Source organism: Heteronotia binoei, chromosome 5 (genome assembly GCF_032191835.1).
Source record: "Heteronotia binoei isolate CCM8104 ecotype False Entrance Well chromosome 5, APGP_CSIRO_Hbin_v1, whole genome shotgun sequence".
Classification (NCBI taxonomy): Eukaryota; Metazoa; Chordata; class Lepidosauria; order Squamata; family Gekkonidae; genus Heteronotia; species Heteronotia binoei.
In genome coordinates this window covers 9,842,289-9,861,704 of record NC_083227.1, presented here as the reverse complement: position 1 = coordinate 9,861,704, position 19,416 = coordinate 9,842,289, and the positions used below count along the sequence as shown (strand labels likewise).

Genomic DNA, 19,416 nt, shown 5'->3' with positions numbered 1-19,416 from the left:
TGTTCTCAGGCAGCTCCAAGAGAAATGCAGGGAACAGAACAAGGGTCTATTGTCGACCTTATCAAAGCTTTCAATACCGTTGGCAGGAAAGGCCTGTGGCAAATCTTGGAACGTTTAGGATGTCCCCCAAGGTTCCTCAGCATGATCATCCAGCTACATGAAGACCAGCAAGGCCAAGTCAGACACTGCAACGATCTCTTGGAGTCCTTCCCAATAGGCGCAGGTGTAAAGCAAGGCTGTGTTCTCGCGCCAACTCTCTTTACGATCTCCTTAAGCATGATGCTTCAAAGAGCCGCAGTAGATTTAGACGATGACGATTGTGTCTACATCCGCTATCGCACCGATGGCAGCCTGTTCAACCTGAGGCGACTAAAGGCCCACTCCAAGACAATGGAAAAACTTATCCGAGAGCTACTGTTTGCTGATGATGCTGCACTCGTCTCCCACTCGGTATCAGCTCTGCAGCATATGACGTCCTGCTTTGCAGAGGCTGCCAAGCTATTCGGCCTAGAAATTAGTCTGAAGAAGACAGAAGTTCTCCACCAGCCTGCACCCCAGGAAGATTATCACCCTCTTTGCATCACTGTGGGTGAATCAGTTTTGAAGACAGTCCAGCAGTTCAGCTACCTGGGGTGCATCATCTCCTCAGACGCCAAGATCGACAAGGAGATCGACAACAGGCTGGCAAAGGCAAACCGTGCATTTGGCCGACTGCATAAAAGCGTGTGGAGCAATAAGCATCTGAAAAAAGGCACAAAGATCAATGTTTACAAAGCGGTTGTGATGACAACCCTCATCTACGGCTCCGAATCGTGGGTTTTATACCGTCATCACCTGCGACTCCTTGAGCGCTTTCATCAGCGCTGCCTTCGCACCATCCTCAACATCCACTGGAGTGACTTTGTGACCAACACTGAAGTCCTCAAGCGGGCGGAGGTTACAAGCATCGAGGCACTGTTGTTGAAGACGCAGTTGTGCTGGGCAGGGCATATTTCCAGTATGGAAAACCACCGCCTTCCCAAGATTGCCCTGTATAGCGAACTTTCCACTGGCCATCGAAATAGAGGGGCACCAAAGAAGAGGTACAAGGACTCCTTGAAGAAATCCCTTGGTACCTGTTGCATCAACCATCACCAGTGGTCTGACCTAGCCTCAGATCGCAAAGCATGGAGGCACACCATCCACCAGGCTGTCTCTTCCTTTGAGAACGCACGCATAGCTGGTCTTGAGGACAAAAGGAGATTGAGGAAGAATCGCACTGCTACAGCACCAACCCCAAATCAGCCAACCCCAAATCAGCCACTTTCCCTGCTGCCACAGTGGCCAGACCTGCCTGTCCCGCATTGGTCTTACCATCCACCAGCGAGTCTGCAGCAGACGTGGACTACTGCACCTTTCTTAAATCTTCGTTCGCGAAGTCAAGCCGAGAGAAGTGCTCCCCACAAGTCCTTGCAGGTTCCACACATCTTGTCTCATTGGCCTGAGCAGTTAAAATATTTGTGAACATTCTATGGCATCCCAGTCATTTGGCCAAGGCAGTGTGGTGTTTTGGCTTACAGTTCTTGCCAATTACAATCTGCTTGATCTTAAAAGTCACAGCAGTCAGTAGTGGGTTTTTTTTGACATTCCAAGGCTTTCTTTGTAGCAGAAACTGCTTAGCATATTAGGCCACACACCCCTGATGTAGCCAATCCTCCAAGAGCTTACAGTAGGCCCTGAAAGAAGAGTCCTGTAACCTCTTGGAGGATTGGCTACATCAGAGGGGTGTGGCGTAATATGCAAAGGAGTTCCTACAAAAAAAACCCCTGGACATTACAAAGTCCGGCTAACCTTGCATGAAGTGTTAGGGGAGCTTTCACGGCTGGATACTTTGACTGAGGAAAAACGCTGCAAAGAACAAAGGAGAGACCAAAGTGGAGCCAGACCAGAGGTGGCAAAGCTTGGAATAAAACAGACCCACAAATTGGGGGGACAGGACCTTTTATTACTAGCTATTTTAGAGTATTTTGTAGAAAGACAGGATAGAGGAAATCTGAAGTGCTTTTATTTGTGTTTCTCATGTAAAGTGGCCTTCAGCTCTCCAGACGCTCTGCTTGGATCAGGTGAGTCTCTCTGTAACTGTGAAGCCCCCCTGGGTGAAGATGGACTGAGGCACCCCCTTCACCCCCAAGACCACTGCAGTGGGGGGGGGGGCTATGGGTATATCAGCTGATCCTTCAATGGATCCCTCTCCCTCCTCCCATTTTCTGTGTTGAAGGAACACCCTAGAGAGGAAGGGATACAACTCACCTGATGCTGCTGCTGCTTTATAGCCCTTCGTTTTCTGTCTTTCTGCAGAGAGAACGCCAGGAAGTCAGAGCCAGAAGGGGCACCCAGAGCCCATCCATCCACACACCCCTGAGCAGTAAAGCTGGCCTCTTGGGTTCCCAGTCCCCCAGCCCACCCCTGGCAGATACTCCTCCAATCCCCTTTTAACCAACTTCCAAAAGCTTCCCCTAGCAACTCATGGTTAGTGTGAATGGCTGGGATGTCTTCTCATTTAGCCATTGGAGAAGAAGAGAGAAATCTCCCCAACCCCCTCAGTATCAGAACAGAAGGAATCACTAGATTCCCCCCTCCCCGCAAGGAAAGACGCTTGACTCTGTAGAAATGTCCAGGAAGCAGGGAGGAAGCAGAAAGGCCTGGGTTCCTAGAATTGTAGCATACTGAAGAGAAACTGCTTTAAAATGAGAAATGTGTTTACACGAGAGGCATCCCACTAAAATCAGCAGGGCTCAATTAACTCCCAGTTGTCTTGTTCTGGATGAAAAATCGGCCAGGAGACAAGATTGATCCCACTGCCCTTCCACCACCCAGGAATGTAGAATCTGTAGGGTTGCCATGAAAGGGTTATTTTGCTGAGAGCCAGTTTGGTGTAGTGGTTAAGTGTGCGGACTCTTATCTGGGAGAACCGGGTTTGATTCCCCACTCCTCCACTTGCAGCTGCTGGAATGGCCTTGGGTCAGCCATAGCCCTGGCAGAGGTTGTCCTTGAAAGGGCAGCTGCTGTGAGAGCCCTCTCCAGCCCCACCCACCTCACAGGGTGTCTGTTGTGGGGGAGGAAGGTAAAGGAGATTGTAGGCCGCTCTGAGCCTTTGTCCTTGAAAGGGCAGCTGCTGTGAGAGCCCTCTCCAGCCCCACCCACCTCAGGGTGACTGTTGTGGGGGAGGAAGGTAAAGGAGATGTGAGCCGCTCTGAGACTCTTCGGAGTGGAGGGCGGGATATAAATCCAATATCTTCTTCTTCTTCTCTCATATGCAGAGCATGGGGGTGGACTAGAGGACCTTCAGGCCAGAGAAGACAGTCTCAGGAAGGGCTGGGGAAGTTCAGATGCTTGAGAGAGAAAGGCCAGCTAGAAGTACTTTAAACTAAACTAACAAATACAGACTTGGCAGCCCACTTTCAAAATGCCAAGGAGGGTTTGTGGGCACTGCTGAGAGCAACATCTGCCCCTGCTAGGGGCCCTGTGGCAGCCCCGTGACCCTCAGGCGGGATCTGCCACAAGAACCTCACAGACACAAACACAGAGCTCAGCCCAGGCTCTCCCTGTTTACTTACTCCTGTAGAAGATGACCCCAGCCACCGCCAAGATGAGAGCAACCAGAAGAACAGCGATGACCAGAATGAGTCCCAAGTTGGAAGCTGAGGGTGAAAGGGAGGGTCAAAATGTCATTCTTATTCAGCGTGGCTGGCAGCAGCTCTCCAAAGCCTTGGAGTGGGAGGGTGGGGTGGGGGGGAGATTTCCCAGCCGAAGCGCCTCAGGTTGCTGGAGGGGGCCAGAATTCCACAGAGGACTTTCCCCCTGCAAGCTCCGCAGAGTTCTTGCTGCTCCCACTCTCCCTGCCAGAGAGGGGCCCCCAGGACCACCCTGGACATTCTCCCCCCCACCCCCCAGACCCTTTAACACTGGGATGCAAGGAGCTGGTCAGCACCCCCAATGAAAGTCTAGGGACCTACTAGGAGATGCTGTTTTAAACTGTGACCTTGCTGGAAGGCGACTTTTTATGGAGCCCCCCCCCCTTTCCTCAAATGTATGCCTTCCAGACTTTGCCAGCCCCCACCCCAAGGGGACCAGCCTCCTCCCCCCCCCCCCCAACAGTCTCTCACCTGGCTCCTCCCAGGCCAAGTCCAGGGGCTCCGGCAGGCTGTCGTGCCCCACCCGGCACCGGTAGCGGTCCCTCTCCTTGGGATCCACCTTGATGCTGAGCCAGGTGTGGTAGGTCCCATCCGAGTTGGGGACGACACCCCCCGTCAGGGTCTCCGGCCTCCGGTCCTCCCCGTCCTTCATCCAGGCGACCTCGATCCCCTTGGGGTAGAAGCCGTAGAGCTGGCAGAAGAGGGTCTCCTGGCCATCGTGGCCCTTCTTGCGTGTCACCCTCCACACTGGGGCCTCTGTGGAAAGGGCAACGTCATCCTGTGTTAACACCCTGCATCTCCCAAGATGAGAGATTGGAGACTGGCCTTGAAGGGTCCTCATGTGGTCATCCAGATCCATCCCAGATTGGATGCACCAAGCTTGCAGCATCTCCAAGAGAAGACATAATCCACAGAAGTGGGTTCTTCAGCCTATACTTGGAAATTAGATTGTGGCTCTGAAACTGGCCTTGTGAGTCCCTTCACAGATTTGGGGTGAATAGCTTTCCATAACCCACATTTCAGGACCTTTCCCCCTAAATGATCCTTAGTATTCATTTTAGAGGATCAAGCAAGAAACACACACAAAAACTTCACAGAGGAACCACACCAGGCCGTCTCAGGGCTACTAACCAGCCCAGTCAGCTTCAAGGAGCCAGAAAAAAAGATGTGGCCAGAGATTTTCCTGCTTTCTACAAGATACAATGGCCTCTGCACATGCTCTAAGACTCTCAGCCCTCCTTACACTGATATTTTAGAGCTATCTGTCTGAATAAAAGGGGCAGTCGGCTAAAGCCCCAGACACCTTTATCCTCAACTGTCACAATTTTAAACATCAAAAACAGTTTTGCATAACTTCTCAGGGGTAGCAGGAAGGACCCTCTAGATTTTTCTTCTCTCCACCCCCTCTTGGGGGGATCCCCCCACCCCTGATGTGATGTGATAATGAAGAGCACTTTAAAGACACCATCAGGCTCTGTAAATTTTAATACAACTGATTTTATATATGTGTGTGTTTTTACTGTTGTACATCGCCCTGAGCCTGGCACGAGCCAGGATAGGGCAATTAATCAAATACAATTAGTAATAATTTTTACACGTAGAGAACCCCTGCCCCAAAACACACACAACAAATTGACCTTCAAATTACAGATCAACTCGGTATCCTCCGGCTAATCCTAGAAATCACTCCACACTGCTGCTGGGGGGCAAATGCAAGGATCCTCCTGTTTTTTGCATGCAGACCTCCACAAAGTACTGCCAGTTTAAAAAATATACACACACCCACAGTCTACACCTGGAAAATCATGGATCCCGTGCTTCATGGTGCAAATGCCACACAGTGCAAAAACAAAGATCCAAAGCTGCATGGATCCTCATGGTTTTTTGAAGGAATCTTCTGAAATATACTTCAGAACCACAAATTAACTCCATACCAACTGAGTTCTCGGGGGGGGGGGGAGCAGACCTAGTGATTTGTGGCCCTGTCACAACACAAACTCTCCTGTCCCAGGCACAAATCCTCCTGGATCTTCACAATTTGTACACAAAGTCCCACAAAACTTGTTGCCAGAATACACACAACATCCATGTCCACAGAGTACAGAGGAAAAGACACAGACCCTGTACTTCTGCCAAAACCACATGGCACAACATGGATTCAGGTCACAGACCCTCCTGACTTCACTCAAACATTAAATACAAAGAATTATTTTAAGGGAACATTTATGCTCCATTGCCAGAGGATCTGTTAAAATTTGCAGAAAGAGGAATTATTCTAGCAGGTGGCTTCAATAGTGAAGGCAAGAATTAACAAGGGGAATGCATAGGTCGATCAAGACATCAAATACTCCTACCTTGCCTTTTCTTTTTTACATGTGGAAAGGCTTTTGATAGGGTGTTACTGTCAGTGAGGTCCGTTTCCCTGAGGAAGGTAGTCTTCAAGAACACGGTGCTGGCTATGCCCTCTACCGGTCGGGTAAGTCAAAGGCTGAGGGCCGCCTTTCTGGCGTTGGCTTCATGGTCAGGAACTCCATTGCCTCCAAACTCGAAAAGCTGCCATCAGGTCACTCAGATCGCATCATGTCCATGCGCCTCCCACTTCAAAACAAGCACCATGCAACACTCTTCAGTGTGTATGCCCCAACCTTTCAAGCAGATCCTGCAGAAAAGAACAAGTTCTATGCTGATCTACGCAACCTCGTACGGAAGACCCCTACAGAGGACAAGGTGATCATCCTTGGCGACTTCAATGCCAGAGTAGGTAAAGACTCGGAAGCCTGGAAAGGAGTACTCGGCAAACACGGCATTGGCAACTGCAATGATAACGGGCACCTCCTGCTAGAATTCTGCACGGAGCACCAGCTCACCATCACCAACACTATCTTTCAGCAGAAGAACAGCCTGAAGACAACCTGGATGCACCCACGGTCCAAGCACTGGCACCTTATCGACTACATTCTGGTGCGCCAGAGAGACCTTCGAGATGTCTTACACACCCGAGTAATGCCCAATGCAGAATGTCATATGGATCATCGTCTTGTACGCTGCAATCTCCGTCTTCACTTTAAACCCACACCCAGGAAAGGAGGTATCCCTTGGAGGAAGCTTCAGGTTGGCAGCCTTCAGTCAGCCAAAGTTAAAGCTGCCTTCCAGGGAAAACTCTAGTCAAGAATTGAGGACCCCAGTTGCCCCACAGACCCTTCTCCAGAAGCACTCTGGGAACACCTAAAAACTACCATCCTGTCGATCTCTGAAGAAGTCCTCGGGTTCTCCACAAGGAAGAACAAGGACTGGTTTGACGAGAACAATCAAGAGATCAGAATTACTAGCGAAAAAGAGATCTGCCTACCAAGCACATCTTGCTCAGCCCTCCTGTCCCGGTAAAAAAGCAATCTTTCGCGCTGCATGTAGCAACCTCCAGCGCAAGCTTCGAGACATTCAGAACAAGTGGTGGACCAAGCTTGCAGAGAGAACCCAGCTGTGTGCAGACACTGGTGATTTAAGAGGGTTCTACGAAGCCCTGAAGGCAGTATATGGCCCATCATATCAGGCTCGCGACCTTGGCGTTGACAAGGAGATTGACAACAGGCTGGCAAAGGCAAACCGTGCATTTGGCCAACTGCACAAAAGAGTGTGAAGCAACAAGCATCTGAAAAAAGGCACAAAGATCAATGTTTACAAAGCGGTTGTGATGACAACCCTCATCTACGGCTCCGAATTGTGGGTTTTATACCGTCATCACCTGCGACTCCTCGAGCGCTTTCATCAGCGTTGCCTTCACACCATCCTCAACATCCACTGGAGTGACTTTGTGACCAACACTGAAGTCCTCAAGAGGGCGGAGGTTACAAGCATCGAAGCACTGCTGTTGAAGACGCAGCTGCGCTGGGCAGGGCATATTTCTAGGATGGAAAACCACCGCCTTCCCAAGATTGCTCTGTATGGCAAACTTTCCACCGGCCATCGAAATAGAGGGGCACCAAAGAAGAGGTACAAGGACTCATTGAAGAAATCCCTTGGCACCTGTCGCATCAACCATCACCAGTGGTCTGACCTAGCCTCAGATCGCAAAGCATGGAGGCACACCATCCACCAGGCTGTCTCTTCCTTTGAGGACGCACGCATAGCTGGTCTTGAGGACAAAAGGAGATTCGGAAGAATCGCACTGCTACAGCACCAACCCCAAATCAGACTTTTCCCTGCAGCCACTGTGGCCGGATCTGCCTGTCCCGCATTGGTCTTGTCAGCCACCAGCGAGCCTGCAGCAGACGTGGACTACTGCACCCTTCTTAAATCTTCGTTCGCGAAGTCAAGCCGAGAGAGACTGTCAGTCGGTTGCACACTCTGAGGATTTTGATAGCCATGGTCAGGAGTTATTGAATCTGATTTCCCTGGATGTGTGTCCTTCAAAGTTTAAGAAAACTCTTCATACAACCTAATCCTTTCGTCACACAGAGCTTTTGGAATGCCTTATAATCAACCTGCCTTGACACTAATGTGTTTCTATGCCGTAGGGTGTGTGTTTGACCACTGAGGAAGGCCTTGAAATCTGAAATGTGTTTGGTCCCATTTAAATGTGGTTCAAAGTTGTCAGCCTAGAGATATTGAATTGTTGGTCCTTATTGTTTCATGGCTCTTGACCTACAACTGTTGAATTATATCATGATATACTGGTTGAGGATTTCTTCCTTCAAATATGCGCTACTTCAACAGCAGAATGTGCCTATGTTTTTAAATATGAACTTTAGTTTAATAAATACATGTATTTTGTTTAATTTACTTCTTATGATTTTCTCTCACCCAACCTTTGGGTATCCACTTTGTTGTTTCTTAAGGTTGGGTTTGTTTTTGACAGTGTGGAACATAAATATTTACTGCAGTGCTTAGACAAATTTGGTTTTGGAAGGAACGTTAAACAATGGGCAAAAATAATTTTTGAGGGAAAGATTCTTACATTAGTCTCTTTGCTGAGAACACAGTAATTTTTCTAACAGATCTGGGAAACTTGGCTGCCAATTTAGAAATTCTTACAAAGGAATACAGCAAAATTGCTGGCTATAAAGACTAAAGCAATGCTTTTTATTATGGATTTAGACAGGTTTTCTTCTCAGAACTGGATTAGGAAAATCAAAATTACAAAAATGTTACATACTTAGGAATTTAAAAGCAAAAAACAAGGAAAACTTACTGGGCAATAATTTTAAAGCAACAATTGCAGAAATAAACACATTTGCCCTTTGGAAGACTTATCAATTCTAGATCCAGGCGGGCAGCCGTGTTACAAAAGCTCACACTTGGAATAAAACTCGGTTGGGCTTAAAGGTGCCACTGGACTCCCAACTTTGCTTTATCAATTCTAGGTCAGACAAATGCAGTAAAGATGATGCTGATATAAAAATAATTATATAACCTTAAACTTATGAATTATGGCAAATGAGTTTATAGTAAAGGTAAAGGTAGTCCCCTGTGCAAGCACCAGTCATTTCTGACTCTGGGGTGATGTTGCTTTCACGTTTTCACGGCAGACTTTTTATGGGGTGGTTTGCCATTGTATTCCCCAGTCCTCTACACTTTCCCCCCAGCAAGCTGGGGACTCATTTTACCAACCTCGGAAGGATGGAAGGCTGAGTCAGCCTTGAGCTGGCTACCTGAACCCAGCTTCTGCCGGGATCGAACTAAAGTCATGAGCAGAGAGCTTGGACTGCAGTACTGCAGCTTTACCACTCTGTGCCACGGGGCTCTTAAATGAGTTTATAGGGGACAGTAAAAAACCTAAACTGGCCAGTAGTACAAAGTAAAAGCAAAGATGGTGAACTGGGACAGCAAAAGGATGACCTGAGGTCAAAATTCTTCAGAAATAGTCATTGAGTGGTATTATGTAAAGGTGCCATAGAAGACATTTCTGTGGGCACCCAAAAATAAACGTGTACAATCATGAGAATTGGATTTTTAACAGGTTATGAGTATTTGGGATAGTGATAAGAAAAACACCTCTTTAATTGCATCTGCAGTGAGAGATCTTGATAAATATCAACATATTAAATGTGACTCATTAGTAAATTGGAAATCTTATGGCATTGATACGTAGATAACATTAATTAAAAGGAGTCCTACCTTGGACTTTCAGGAGAGTGAAGAAACTAAGCAATGGCAATATAAAAGGGTTTCATTTCCTATAACTAAAGTTTCTTGAATAAAAGTATACATGAAGGCTTAGGAATAAGAAAATTAACAAAAAGTAGAGAACTGATCCATATCAAAAACAGGAGTGACTATTTTCTAAAACTGGTAAAATTCTACATAAAGGGGGTAGCACCTCAAAGCAATCATTTCCATCTGAATGGGGAACTATTTGAGATGAAATTCCAGAAGAAAAATTGAAATTTGTTTTTCCATAGTTTCCATTTGTTTATCCTCTATTGTTTTTTTAAACTTTGAGAAAATTTAATAAACATGATCCAGAAAGGGGACCTGAGACCACAGAAACCATCTGTCGGTGCTGCATGCTACCAAAATGGCTTATGTGGTGGACGTGCAGGAAAAATACTGGCTATCAGTTGTTGACATGAGGAACTGTGGCTGAAGTGTGGATTTCCCCTGTTCCTCTGAGGTCGTCTTGTTAACCCTATGCTCATTTCTGAAAGGAGTCCCAACTATGATCTTTCGTAGGATCACAGCCGCCAGAGTTACCTTCGCAAGAGACGGAAGTCAGCTCATCTTCTCGAGTGACCAGTTGGGCAAAAGGAGCAGGGAGGTTGCAGCGGGATGTGGGGAGGCTCCGCTTCGCTTCAATCCCCAAGGACGCCGCAGGGGGAAATGGCTGTTGTGGGGAGGCCCCCTGCTCCCCCCCCCACCTCCCTGCAGGGCTCTCCCCACCCCCCCTTGGCCTGCCAGGCACCGGGCAGGAAAAGTCAGGCAAAGAGAAAGGAAACGATGCATTCAGATAAAGTAGCAGCAAGGGGAGGCAGGGGCATATTCGTCCTCTCTGCTGCCCCCAAAGAAAGGCGTCCTTTCGGGGTGGGTGGGGCCAGTGGGCTTGTGGGGGGGAGGCTGTGCCCCTTCTGCCAGGGAGGGGCTTCGGAGGGCTCAGCCAGCAGTGGGGGGGTGCAGAAGCAGGGGCGGGGAGCTCAACCAGGGACGCTCTTTTGTCTGTGAAGTGACCCCCCCCTCCCCTCCCTCCCCGGGGCTGCTCTCACCTGTCCTCAGGAGGCTCTTCTTGCCATAGCTCAGGTACCTCCGCAGCCCCTCCACGCAGGTCTCCTCCAGGTAGGCGTTCCAGTGCTGGGCTTCATGGCCCTCGCCCTCCCACCTCCGCTTGGTCTCCTGGGCCTGGGGGACGGGGGCCGTCCAGGTGAGGGTCTCCCTGTCCAGGGCGATGAAGTCCTCCCCGTCGTAGGCATCCTGGCGATGCCCCCCAATGAGTTGCCCGTCCGGCCCCACCTCGCAGCCGTACATAACCTGCAGAATGTGGAGCCCTGCAAGAGACACACAAGGGGGGGGGGGGTTTGAGGTCCCTCTGCTTTGTGGGGGGGCCCCTCTCTCTCCCCCCCCCCACATAAAGAGCGGGAGGAGGCTGCAGAGCGGGGTCTCTCGGCTTTCCCAGGGGCCGCCCCCCGTCCCAGGAACCCTCCTCCCGAGGAGAACACACAGTTGCCATTTCGGGACACTTGGGGGGGGCTGCTACTATCGTAAGAAAAAATAAGGGGGGTCATTAGCTCTTACGGGGGGGCAACGGTCGCTCTCCAGATTCTTGCTTACAACTCCCATCAGCCCCTGCAAGCACGGCTGATGGCTGCAGCTGATGGGAGTTGTAGGCAAAAAAAAAAAAATCTGAAGCGTTACCCTTGGCCACCCCTGCATGAATTCTCTCCCACAAGTCAACATGATGCAAACTCCAGGACGACCCTTGGAAATGCCCCTATTTGTGTGTGTGGGGGGGAGGAGGATTCCTGTCCTGCCCAATATCGAAAGGGAAGCCCTCTTGGCCCCCATGGGAGATCACGGCTGCACGAAAATCCTGCTCAGTCCAAACAGTCACTTAGCATTACAAATGCTAAACCCACTTTATAAGAACATAAGAGAAGCCACACAGTAGCAAAAAATTTTATATACACACATACACTGTGGCTAATAGCCACTGATGGACCTGTGCTCCATATTTTTATCTAAACCCCTCTTGAAGGTGGCTATACTTGTGGCCGCCACCACCTCCTGTGGCAGTGAATTCCACATGTTAATCACCCTTTGGGTGAAGAAGTACTTCCTTTTATCCGTTTTAACCTGTCTGCTCAGCAATTTCATCGAATGCCCACGAGTTCTTGTATTGTGAGAAAGGGAGAAAAGTACTTTTCTCTACTTTCTCCATCCCATGCATTATCTTGTAAACCTCTATCATGTCACCCCGCAGTCGACGTTTCTCCAAGCTAAAGAGTCCCAAGCGTTTCAACCTTTCTTCATAGGGAAAGTGCTCCAGCCCTTTAATCATTCTAGTTGCCCTTTTCTGAACTTTCTCCAATGCTATAATGTCCTTTTTGAGGTGCGGTGACCAGAACTGCACACAGTACTCCAAATGAGACCGCACCATCGATTTATACAGGGGCATTATGATACTGGCTGATTTGTTTTCAAATCCCTTCCTAATAATTCCCAGCATGGCATTGGCCTTTTTTATTGCAGACGCACAATGTCTTGACATTTTCAGTGAGTTATCTACCACGACCCCAAGATCTCTCTCTTGGTCAGTCTCTGCCAGTTCACACCCCATCAACTTGTATTTGTAGCTGGGATTCTTAGCCCCAATGTGCATTACTTTGCACTTGGCCACAATGAACCGCATCTGCCACGTTGACGCCCACTCACCCAGCCTCAACAGATCCCTTTGGAGTTCCTCACAATCCTCTCTGGTTCTCGCCACCCTGAACAATTTAGTGTCATCCGCAAACTTGGCCACTTCACTGCTCACTCCCAACTCTAAATAATTTATGAACAAGTTAAAGAGCATGGGACCCAGTACCGAGCCCTGCGGCACCCCACTGCTTACCGTCCTCCACTGCGAAGACTGCCCATTTATACTCACCCTCTGCTTCCTATTACTAAGCCAGTTTTTGATCCACAAGAGGACCTGTCCTTTTACTCCATGACTCTCAAGTTTTCTAAGGAGCCTTTGATGAGGAACTTTATCAAAAGCTTTCTGGAAGTCAAGGTAAACAACATCTATCGGGTCGCCTTTGTCCACATGTTTGTTCACCCCCTCAAAGAAATGTAACAGGTTAGTGAGGCAAGATCTTCCCTTGCAGAACCCATGCTGAGTCTTCCTCAATAACCCGTGTTCATCAATGTGCCTACTCATTCTGTCCTTGATAATGGTTTCTACAAACTTTCCCGGTATTGAAGTCAGACTGACTGGCCTGTAATTTCCCGGATCTCCTCTGGAACCCTTTTTAAAGATGGGGGTGACATTTGCTTCCTTCCAGTCCTCAGGAACGGAGGCAGATTTCAATGAAAGATTACAGATTTTTGTTAGAAGATCCACAAGTTCAACTTTGAGTTCTTTCAGAACTCTCGGATGTATGCCATCCGGACCCGGTGACTTACTGCTAAAGGTTGCCCATCTGGCATCAACCACAGCCTGGGCCTCCTCCATTACAACACCCTGCTCGCCCGCCCCCCCCCCCCCATGATGAAAGTGACTCCCAGAGGGGGTGAGAGGTGTGCCAGCATTTTCAAGTGTGATTTGTAAGCCGCTTTGAGGAATGAGGCACAGAAGGGATATGTTTTAATAAATAAAGGAATAATTTCTTTCGTAGATACTTCTGTGCTGCAAATGTCACGGACTTGCAGTTGACGCAAAATCAATTTCCTAAGGCAGGGGTGGCCAACGGTAGCTCTCCAGATGTTTTTTTGCCTACAACTGGGAAATTATAGATGTTTGTATGCAAATGCTAGAAGTGTTCGAAGTAAAATTGGTGAATTGGAATGTTTAGTGTTGGGAGAAAACAGAGACATTGTGGGAATTTCAGAAACTTGGTGGAATGAGGAGAATCAGTGGGACACGGTGATTCCTGGATATTTATTTATTTATTTATTTATTAATTTCATTTATATCCCGCCCTCCCCCACCTTGGCAGGCTCAGGGCGGCTAACAGCAATCCATAAAAACACACCATAATAAATAAAACATTAGAATTACATTATAGAACAATAAAACATTAAAACATTAAATTAAAAACCAGTCTAGTAGATACAATTATACTGCGGTATAGATCTTTGGACCGCATTGGCGGATCTTTAATTACCATTTTTCTTAGCAGTCCGAATATGCTGATTTAAAAAGGATGGTCTTGCAGGCCCTGCGGAACTGTTCAAGGCTCCGCAGGGCCCGCACCTCCTCGGGGAGTCGGTTCCATAGGGTAGGGGCCGCGATCGAAAAGGCCCGTATTCTGGTGCTCTGATATTTAACTTCCTTCGGCCCAGGGATAGTCATTAAGTTTTTCCCCGTTGACCTCAGTGCTCTCTGGGGTTCATATGGGGAAAGACGGTCCCTCAGGTAGGCAGGTCCTCGGCCATATAAGGCTTTAAAGGTAACGACCAACACTTTGTACTGGACCCGGTATATAATCGGCAGCCAGTGCAGTTCACGTAGTCCCGGCCATATATGCTCCCGTTTCGGGAGTCCCAACAACAGCCTGGCCGCCGCGTTCTGCACTAGCTGCAATTTCCGGGTCCGGCACAGAGGTAGCCCCAAGTAGAGGGCGTTACAGTAGTCTAGTCTTGAGGTGACCGTTGCGTGGATCACTGTTGCGAGGTCCCGGCGCTCAAGGAAAGGGGCCAACTGCCTTGCCCGCCTCAGATGGAAGAATGCTGACTTGGCAGTGGCTGCTATCTGGGCCTCCATCGATAATGAAGGCTCCAGTAAAACACCCAGACTCTTTACCTGGCGCGCTGCTTTCAATGGCGCACCATCGAAGGCCGGGAGAGCTATTTCCCTTCCCAGAGCGCCGCGACCCACGCATAGGACCTCTGTCTTCGCTGGGTTCAACTTCAGCCCACTCAGCCTGAGCCATGTCGCTACAGCCTGTAATGCCCGGTCGAGATTCCCTGGAGCGGGGTCGGGCCAGCCATCCATTAGTAGATAGAGCTGGGTGTCATCTGCATATTGATGACAACCCAGCCCAAACCGCCGGGCAATCTGGGCAAGGGGGCGCATATAGATGTTAAACAGCATCGGGGAGAGAACTGCTCCCTGGGGCACCCCACAATCCAGTGTGCGCCTCCGGGACCGCTCGCTCCCGATAGCCACCCTCTGTCCCCGACCTAGGAGAAAGGAGGAAAGCCATTGCAAGGCCAACCCCTCGACCCCAATGTCGGCGAGGCGGCGCGTCAGTAGCCGATGGTCGACTGTATCAAATGCAGCCGACAGATCTAACAGCATCAGTACCGCAACGCCGCCCCGATCCAGTTGCCGTTGGAGGTCATCTACTAAGGCGACCAGCACCGTCTCCGTCCCATGGCCCGGCCGGAAACCAGACTGACATGGGTCTAAGACAGAAGCGTCATCCAGAAACCCCTGTAGCTGCAACGCCACGGCCCTCTCAATAATTTTACCTAAGAACGGTAAATTGGACACCGGCCGGTAGTTCGCCAATTCGGCCGGGTCTGCTGTAGCTTTTTTCAGGAGAGGGCGGACCAAAGCCTCTTTCAGAGGTGTTGGAAAATGCCCCTCTAAAAGGGATCTATTTATGATGTCCCGTAAAGGGCATCTAAGCTCCCCTTGGCAAGATTTAATCAGCCAGGAGGGGCAAGGGTCCAGATCACATGTTGTCGGGCGAGCAGCAGAGAGGATTCTGTCGACTTCCTCCAGGCTGAGTGGGTCGAAGTGGTCCAGCACTAAACCTGAAGACAGGCACGGAGCCTCAATTTCACTCACTGTATCTAATGTGGTAGGCAGGTCTTGGCGGAGCAGCAAGATTTTATCTGCAAAGTATTTCGCAAATGCCTCACAGCCTATTCCTAATTCTCTAACATTTGGTTTGCCTTGTGGATATAAGTTATATCGGAAGGATAGGGAGGGAAGGGTTGGAGGTGGGGTGGCTCTGTATGTCAGAGAGGATATACGGTCCAGTAAGACTGAGGTCAGAGAATTAGATTCACTTTTAGAAATGCTTTGGGTTGAAATAGAGGGCCCAAAAGGAAATTTAACTATGGGAGTTTGTTATCGCCCACCAAATCAAAAGAGAGAGGACAATTATAACATGATGGAAGGCTTAAAGATAGTGGCTAAACGTAAAAACTGTGTCGTAATAGGTGATTTTAACTACCCGCAGATTGATTGGGTCAATATGTGTTCTGATCGAGAGAAAGAGATTGAGTTTCTTGATGCTCTCAATGTCTGTGCTGTGGAGCAGATGGTCTCAGAACCTACCAGGGGTGCGGCGATCCTGGATTTGGTCCTAAGTAATGCCCAAGACTTGGTGAGAGATGTAAAAGTGATTGCGCCACTTGGGAGCAGTGACCATAATGTTATTGATTTCACCGTTTGTATAAATAGGGAGTTGTCCTACAACTGATAGACAAATTAAAAACTAATAAGTCACCGGGTCCAGATGGCATACATCCGAGAGTTCTGAAAGAACTCAAAGTTGAACTTGTGGATCTTCTAACAAAAATCTGTAATCTTTCATTGAAATCTGCCTCCGTTCCTGAGGACTGGAAGATAGCAAATGTCACCCCCATCTTTAAAAAGGGTTCCAGAGGAGATCCGGGAAATTACAGGCCAGTCAGTCTGACTTCAATACCGGGAAAGTTTGTAGAAACCATTATCAAGGACAGAATGAGTAGGCACATTGATGAACACGGGTTATTGAGGAAGACTCAGCATGGGTTCTGCAAGGGAAGATCTTGCCTCACTAACCTGTTACATTTCTTTGAGGGGGTGAACAAACATGTGGACAAAGGCGACCCGATAGATGTTGTTTACCTTGACTTCCAGAAAGCTTTTGATAAAGTTCCTCATCAAAGGCTCCTTAGAAAACTTGAGAGTCATGGAGTAAAAGGACAGGTCCTCTTGTGGATCAAAAACTGGCTTAGTAATAGGAAGCAGAGAGTGAGTATAAATGGGCAGTCTTCGCAGTGGAGGACGGTAAGCAGTGGGGTGCCGCAGGGCTCGGTACTGGGTCCCATGCTCTTTAACTTGTTCTTAAATGATTTAGAGTTGGGAGTGAGCAGTGAAGTGGCCAAGTTTGCGGATGACACTAAATTGTTCAGGGTGGTGAGAACCAGAGAGGATTGTGAGGAACTCCAAAGGGATCTGTTGAGGCTGGGTGAGTGGGCGTCAACGTGGCAGATGCGGTTCAATGTGGCCAAGTGCAAAGTAATGCACATTGGGGCCAAGAATCCCAGCTACAAATACAAGTTGATGGGGTGTGAACTGGCAGAGACTGACCAAGAGAGAGATCTTGGGGTCGTGGTAGATAACTCACTGAAAATGTCAAGACAGTGTGCGTTTGCAATAAAAAAGGCCAACGCCATGCTGGGAATTATTAGGAAGGGAATTGAAAACAAATCAGCCAGTATCATAATGCCCCTGTATAAATCGATGGTGCGGTCTCATTTGGAGTACTGTGTGCAGTTCTGGTCGCCGCACCTCAAAAAGGATATTATAGCATTGGAGAAAGTCCAGAGAAGGGCAACTAGAATGATTAAAGGGCTGGAGCACTTTCCCTATGAAGAAAGGTTGAAACGCTTGGGACTCTTTAGCTTGGAGAAACGTCGACTGCGGGGTGACATGATAGAGGTTTACAAGATAATGCATGGGATGGAGAAAGTAGAGAAAGAAGTACTTTTCTCCCTTTCTCACAATACAAGAACTCGTGGGCATTCGATGAAATTGCTGAGCAGACAGGTTAAAACGGATAAAAGGAAGTACTTCTTCACCCAAAGGGTGATTAACATGTGGAATTCACTGCCACAGGAGATGGTGGCGGCCACAAGTATAGCCACCTTCAAGAGGGGTTTAGATAAAAATATGGAGCACAGGTCCATCAGTGGCTATTAGCCACAGTGTATGTGTGTATATAAAAATTTTTGCCACTGTGTGACACAGAGTGTTGGACTTGATGGGCCGTTGGCCTGATCCAACATGGCTTCTCTTATGTTCTTATGTAACTCCCATCCGCCGCAGCCAGCATGGCTGATGAGAGTTGTAGGCAAAAAACATCTGGAGAGCTACCGTTGGCCACCCCTGTCCTAAGGGATGTGTGGCAGTTGATGCCACCGATGAGGGGATTCCCTCAGATGGAACTCTCCTATTGATGAAGGTCCAAATATCACTAACATTTTTATTTTGGAGAGCCCAGAAAGTGGACAAAGGGAGCTTGGACTCTGCAAATCTCATCCCCAAAAATCTGCTTGATCTCTGAGGGGCTCCTGGACTTGAATCCAGCTGCCCGGAGAATAGAGCAGAAGCAGGAAGCAGACACGTTTTGAAGGAGGTTCCAGAAAGCCCAAACCTGCTTCCAGGTTGCCCCAAAACAATATCCCCTACATAAGAGAGACAACCTGAGAACTGTGGGGCAAGCACTATTATGCCATGGGGGGGGGAGGGGAGTCCCTTCCTGGAATCCCACCCCCAAGACAAGAGTCGTTTCCTCTTTTTGTGCTGAGAAACCAGAAAGGCTCTGAGGCAGAGGTGACCTCACAATTGTGAACAAGGCCACCATTTGAAGCAGTAGAGCCCAAGCGTCCCTGAGGGAGGGCAGGGTGGTTTAGAGGTCAGAGGGAGGAACAGGATCTGGAAGACCCCGCACTCTCCCATGGAAGTTTGCCAGATCTTGGGCCTGTCAAAAACTCTTGGCTTAGCCTACCTCACAGGGTTGTTGTGTGGATAAAATGGAGGCAAAGAGAATGAGGCAAGCCAAAAGTGAACCCACCAATATAGAAGAAGCATCTTTCCGGCAGGCTCTTTGGAGACACTGGAAGATGTTAAAGGCATTCAGTGTTTGTCCTTCTCAGAGGGAAGAAGATGGTCGACTAGTAGTTCTCTCTGTGCCTCTGTTCCTCCCCCCCTCCCCCAAGATGCGGCATCAGCTGACGATGCCTATGTTAAGACGCAAGGGCCTTTTGGGGCCCGCTGGATGTGGAGATGCTGCCTGGCTCTCCGGGGGCCTTTCCAAGCAGGGCCTCTTGGATTTCACCCCCTTTTGTGAGCCTGGTGGGGGCTCTTCCTTCCTGCCTCGGGTGCTGGCTGCAGAGTCCTGGGTCTTCTCTGGTTCCTATGGGAGCCCGTGCCTTTTCTCTAGCCCTTCCTCAGAGGGTGATGGGAACCCTCCTCCGCAGGGACCTCAGGAGCACCACACTGCTCCAGTGGGGGGGGGGGAGCTGTCTCTCTTCCCCTGCCTCCCAGCTGCCACCCACCCTCCCCCACTGGAGCACCACACCAGCTGCTCGCAGGGCCCTCCTCCTGCTGTCTCCACCTGGGCTCTGCTACTAGCCCAGAGAGGGGGCTCCTCACAGCTCGGGGGGGGGGAGGGGGGCTCACTGCCACTGCTCATGGGAGCAACCAGCCTGCCCTCCCCTCAGCCAAACCGGGGCCTGCTCCAGAGTCCAAGACAGCAGGCTCCCCTCTTGAACCATTTTAAAGCCTAATGAGATAATTTTAAAATTCTATGAAGGCCCATTCCTGATCAGCCCCATGCTGCCTAAATCTCTTTGAGGGAGAGGCAGGTTCAAAATGTACTTAAGAGAG

At 49.1% G+C, this 19,416-nt stretch overlaps 1 protein-coding gene across 1 annotated transcript in view; it reads right to left on the bottom strand.

Annotated features, from left to right (window-relative positions):
* Nucleotides 1-19,416, bottom strand: part of LOC132571667 (uncharacterized) — a 139,269-nt gene that overhangs the window by 69,042 nt on the left and 50,811 nt on the right. The window contains exons 4-7 of the mRNA XM_060238460.1: nt 10,871-11,149; nt 4,146-4,430; nt 3,597-3,680; nt 2,290-2,331 (exon numbers count right to left, since the gene is read on the bottom strand). Coding sequence (XP_060094443.1) covers nt 2,290-2,331; nt 3,597-3,680; nt 4,146-4,430; nt 10,871-11,149 — 690 coding nt within the window. The remainder of the gene's footprint in view (nt 1-2,289; nt 2,332-3,596; nt 3,681-4,145; nt 4,431-10,870; nt 11,150-19,416) is intronic.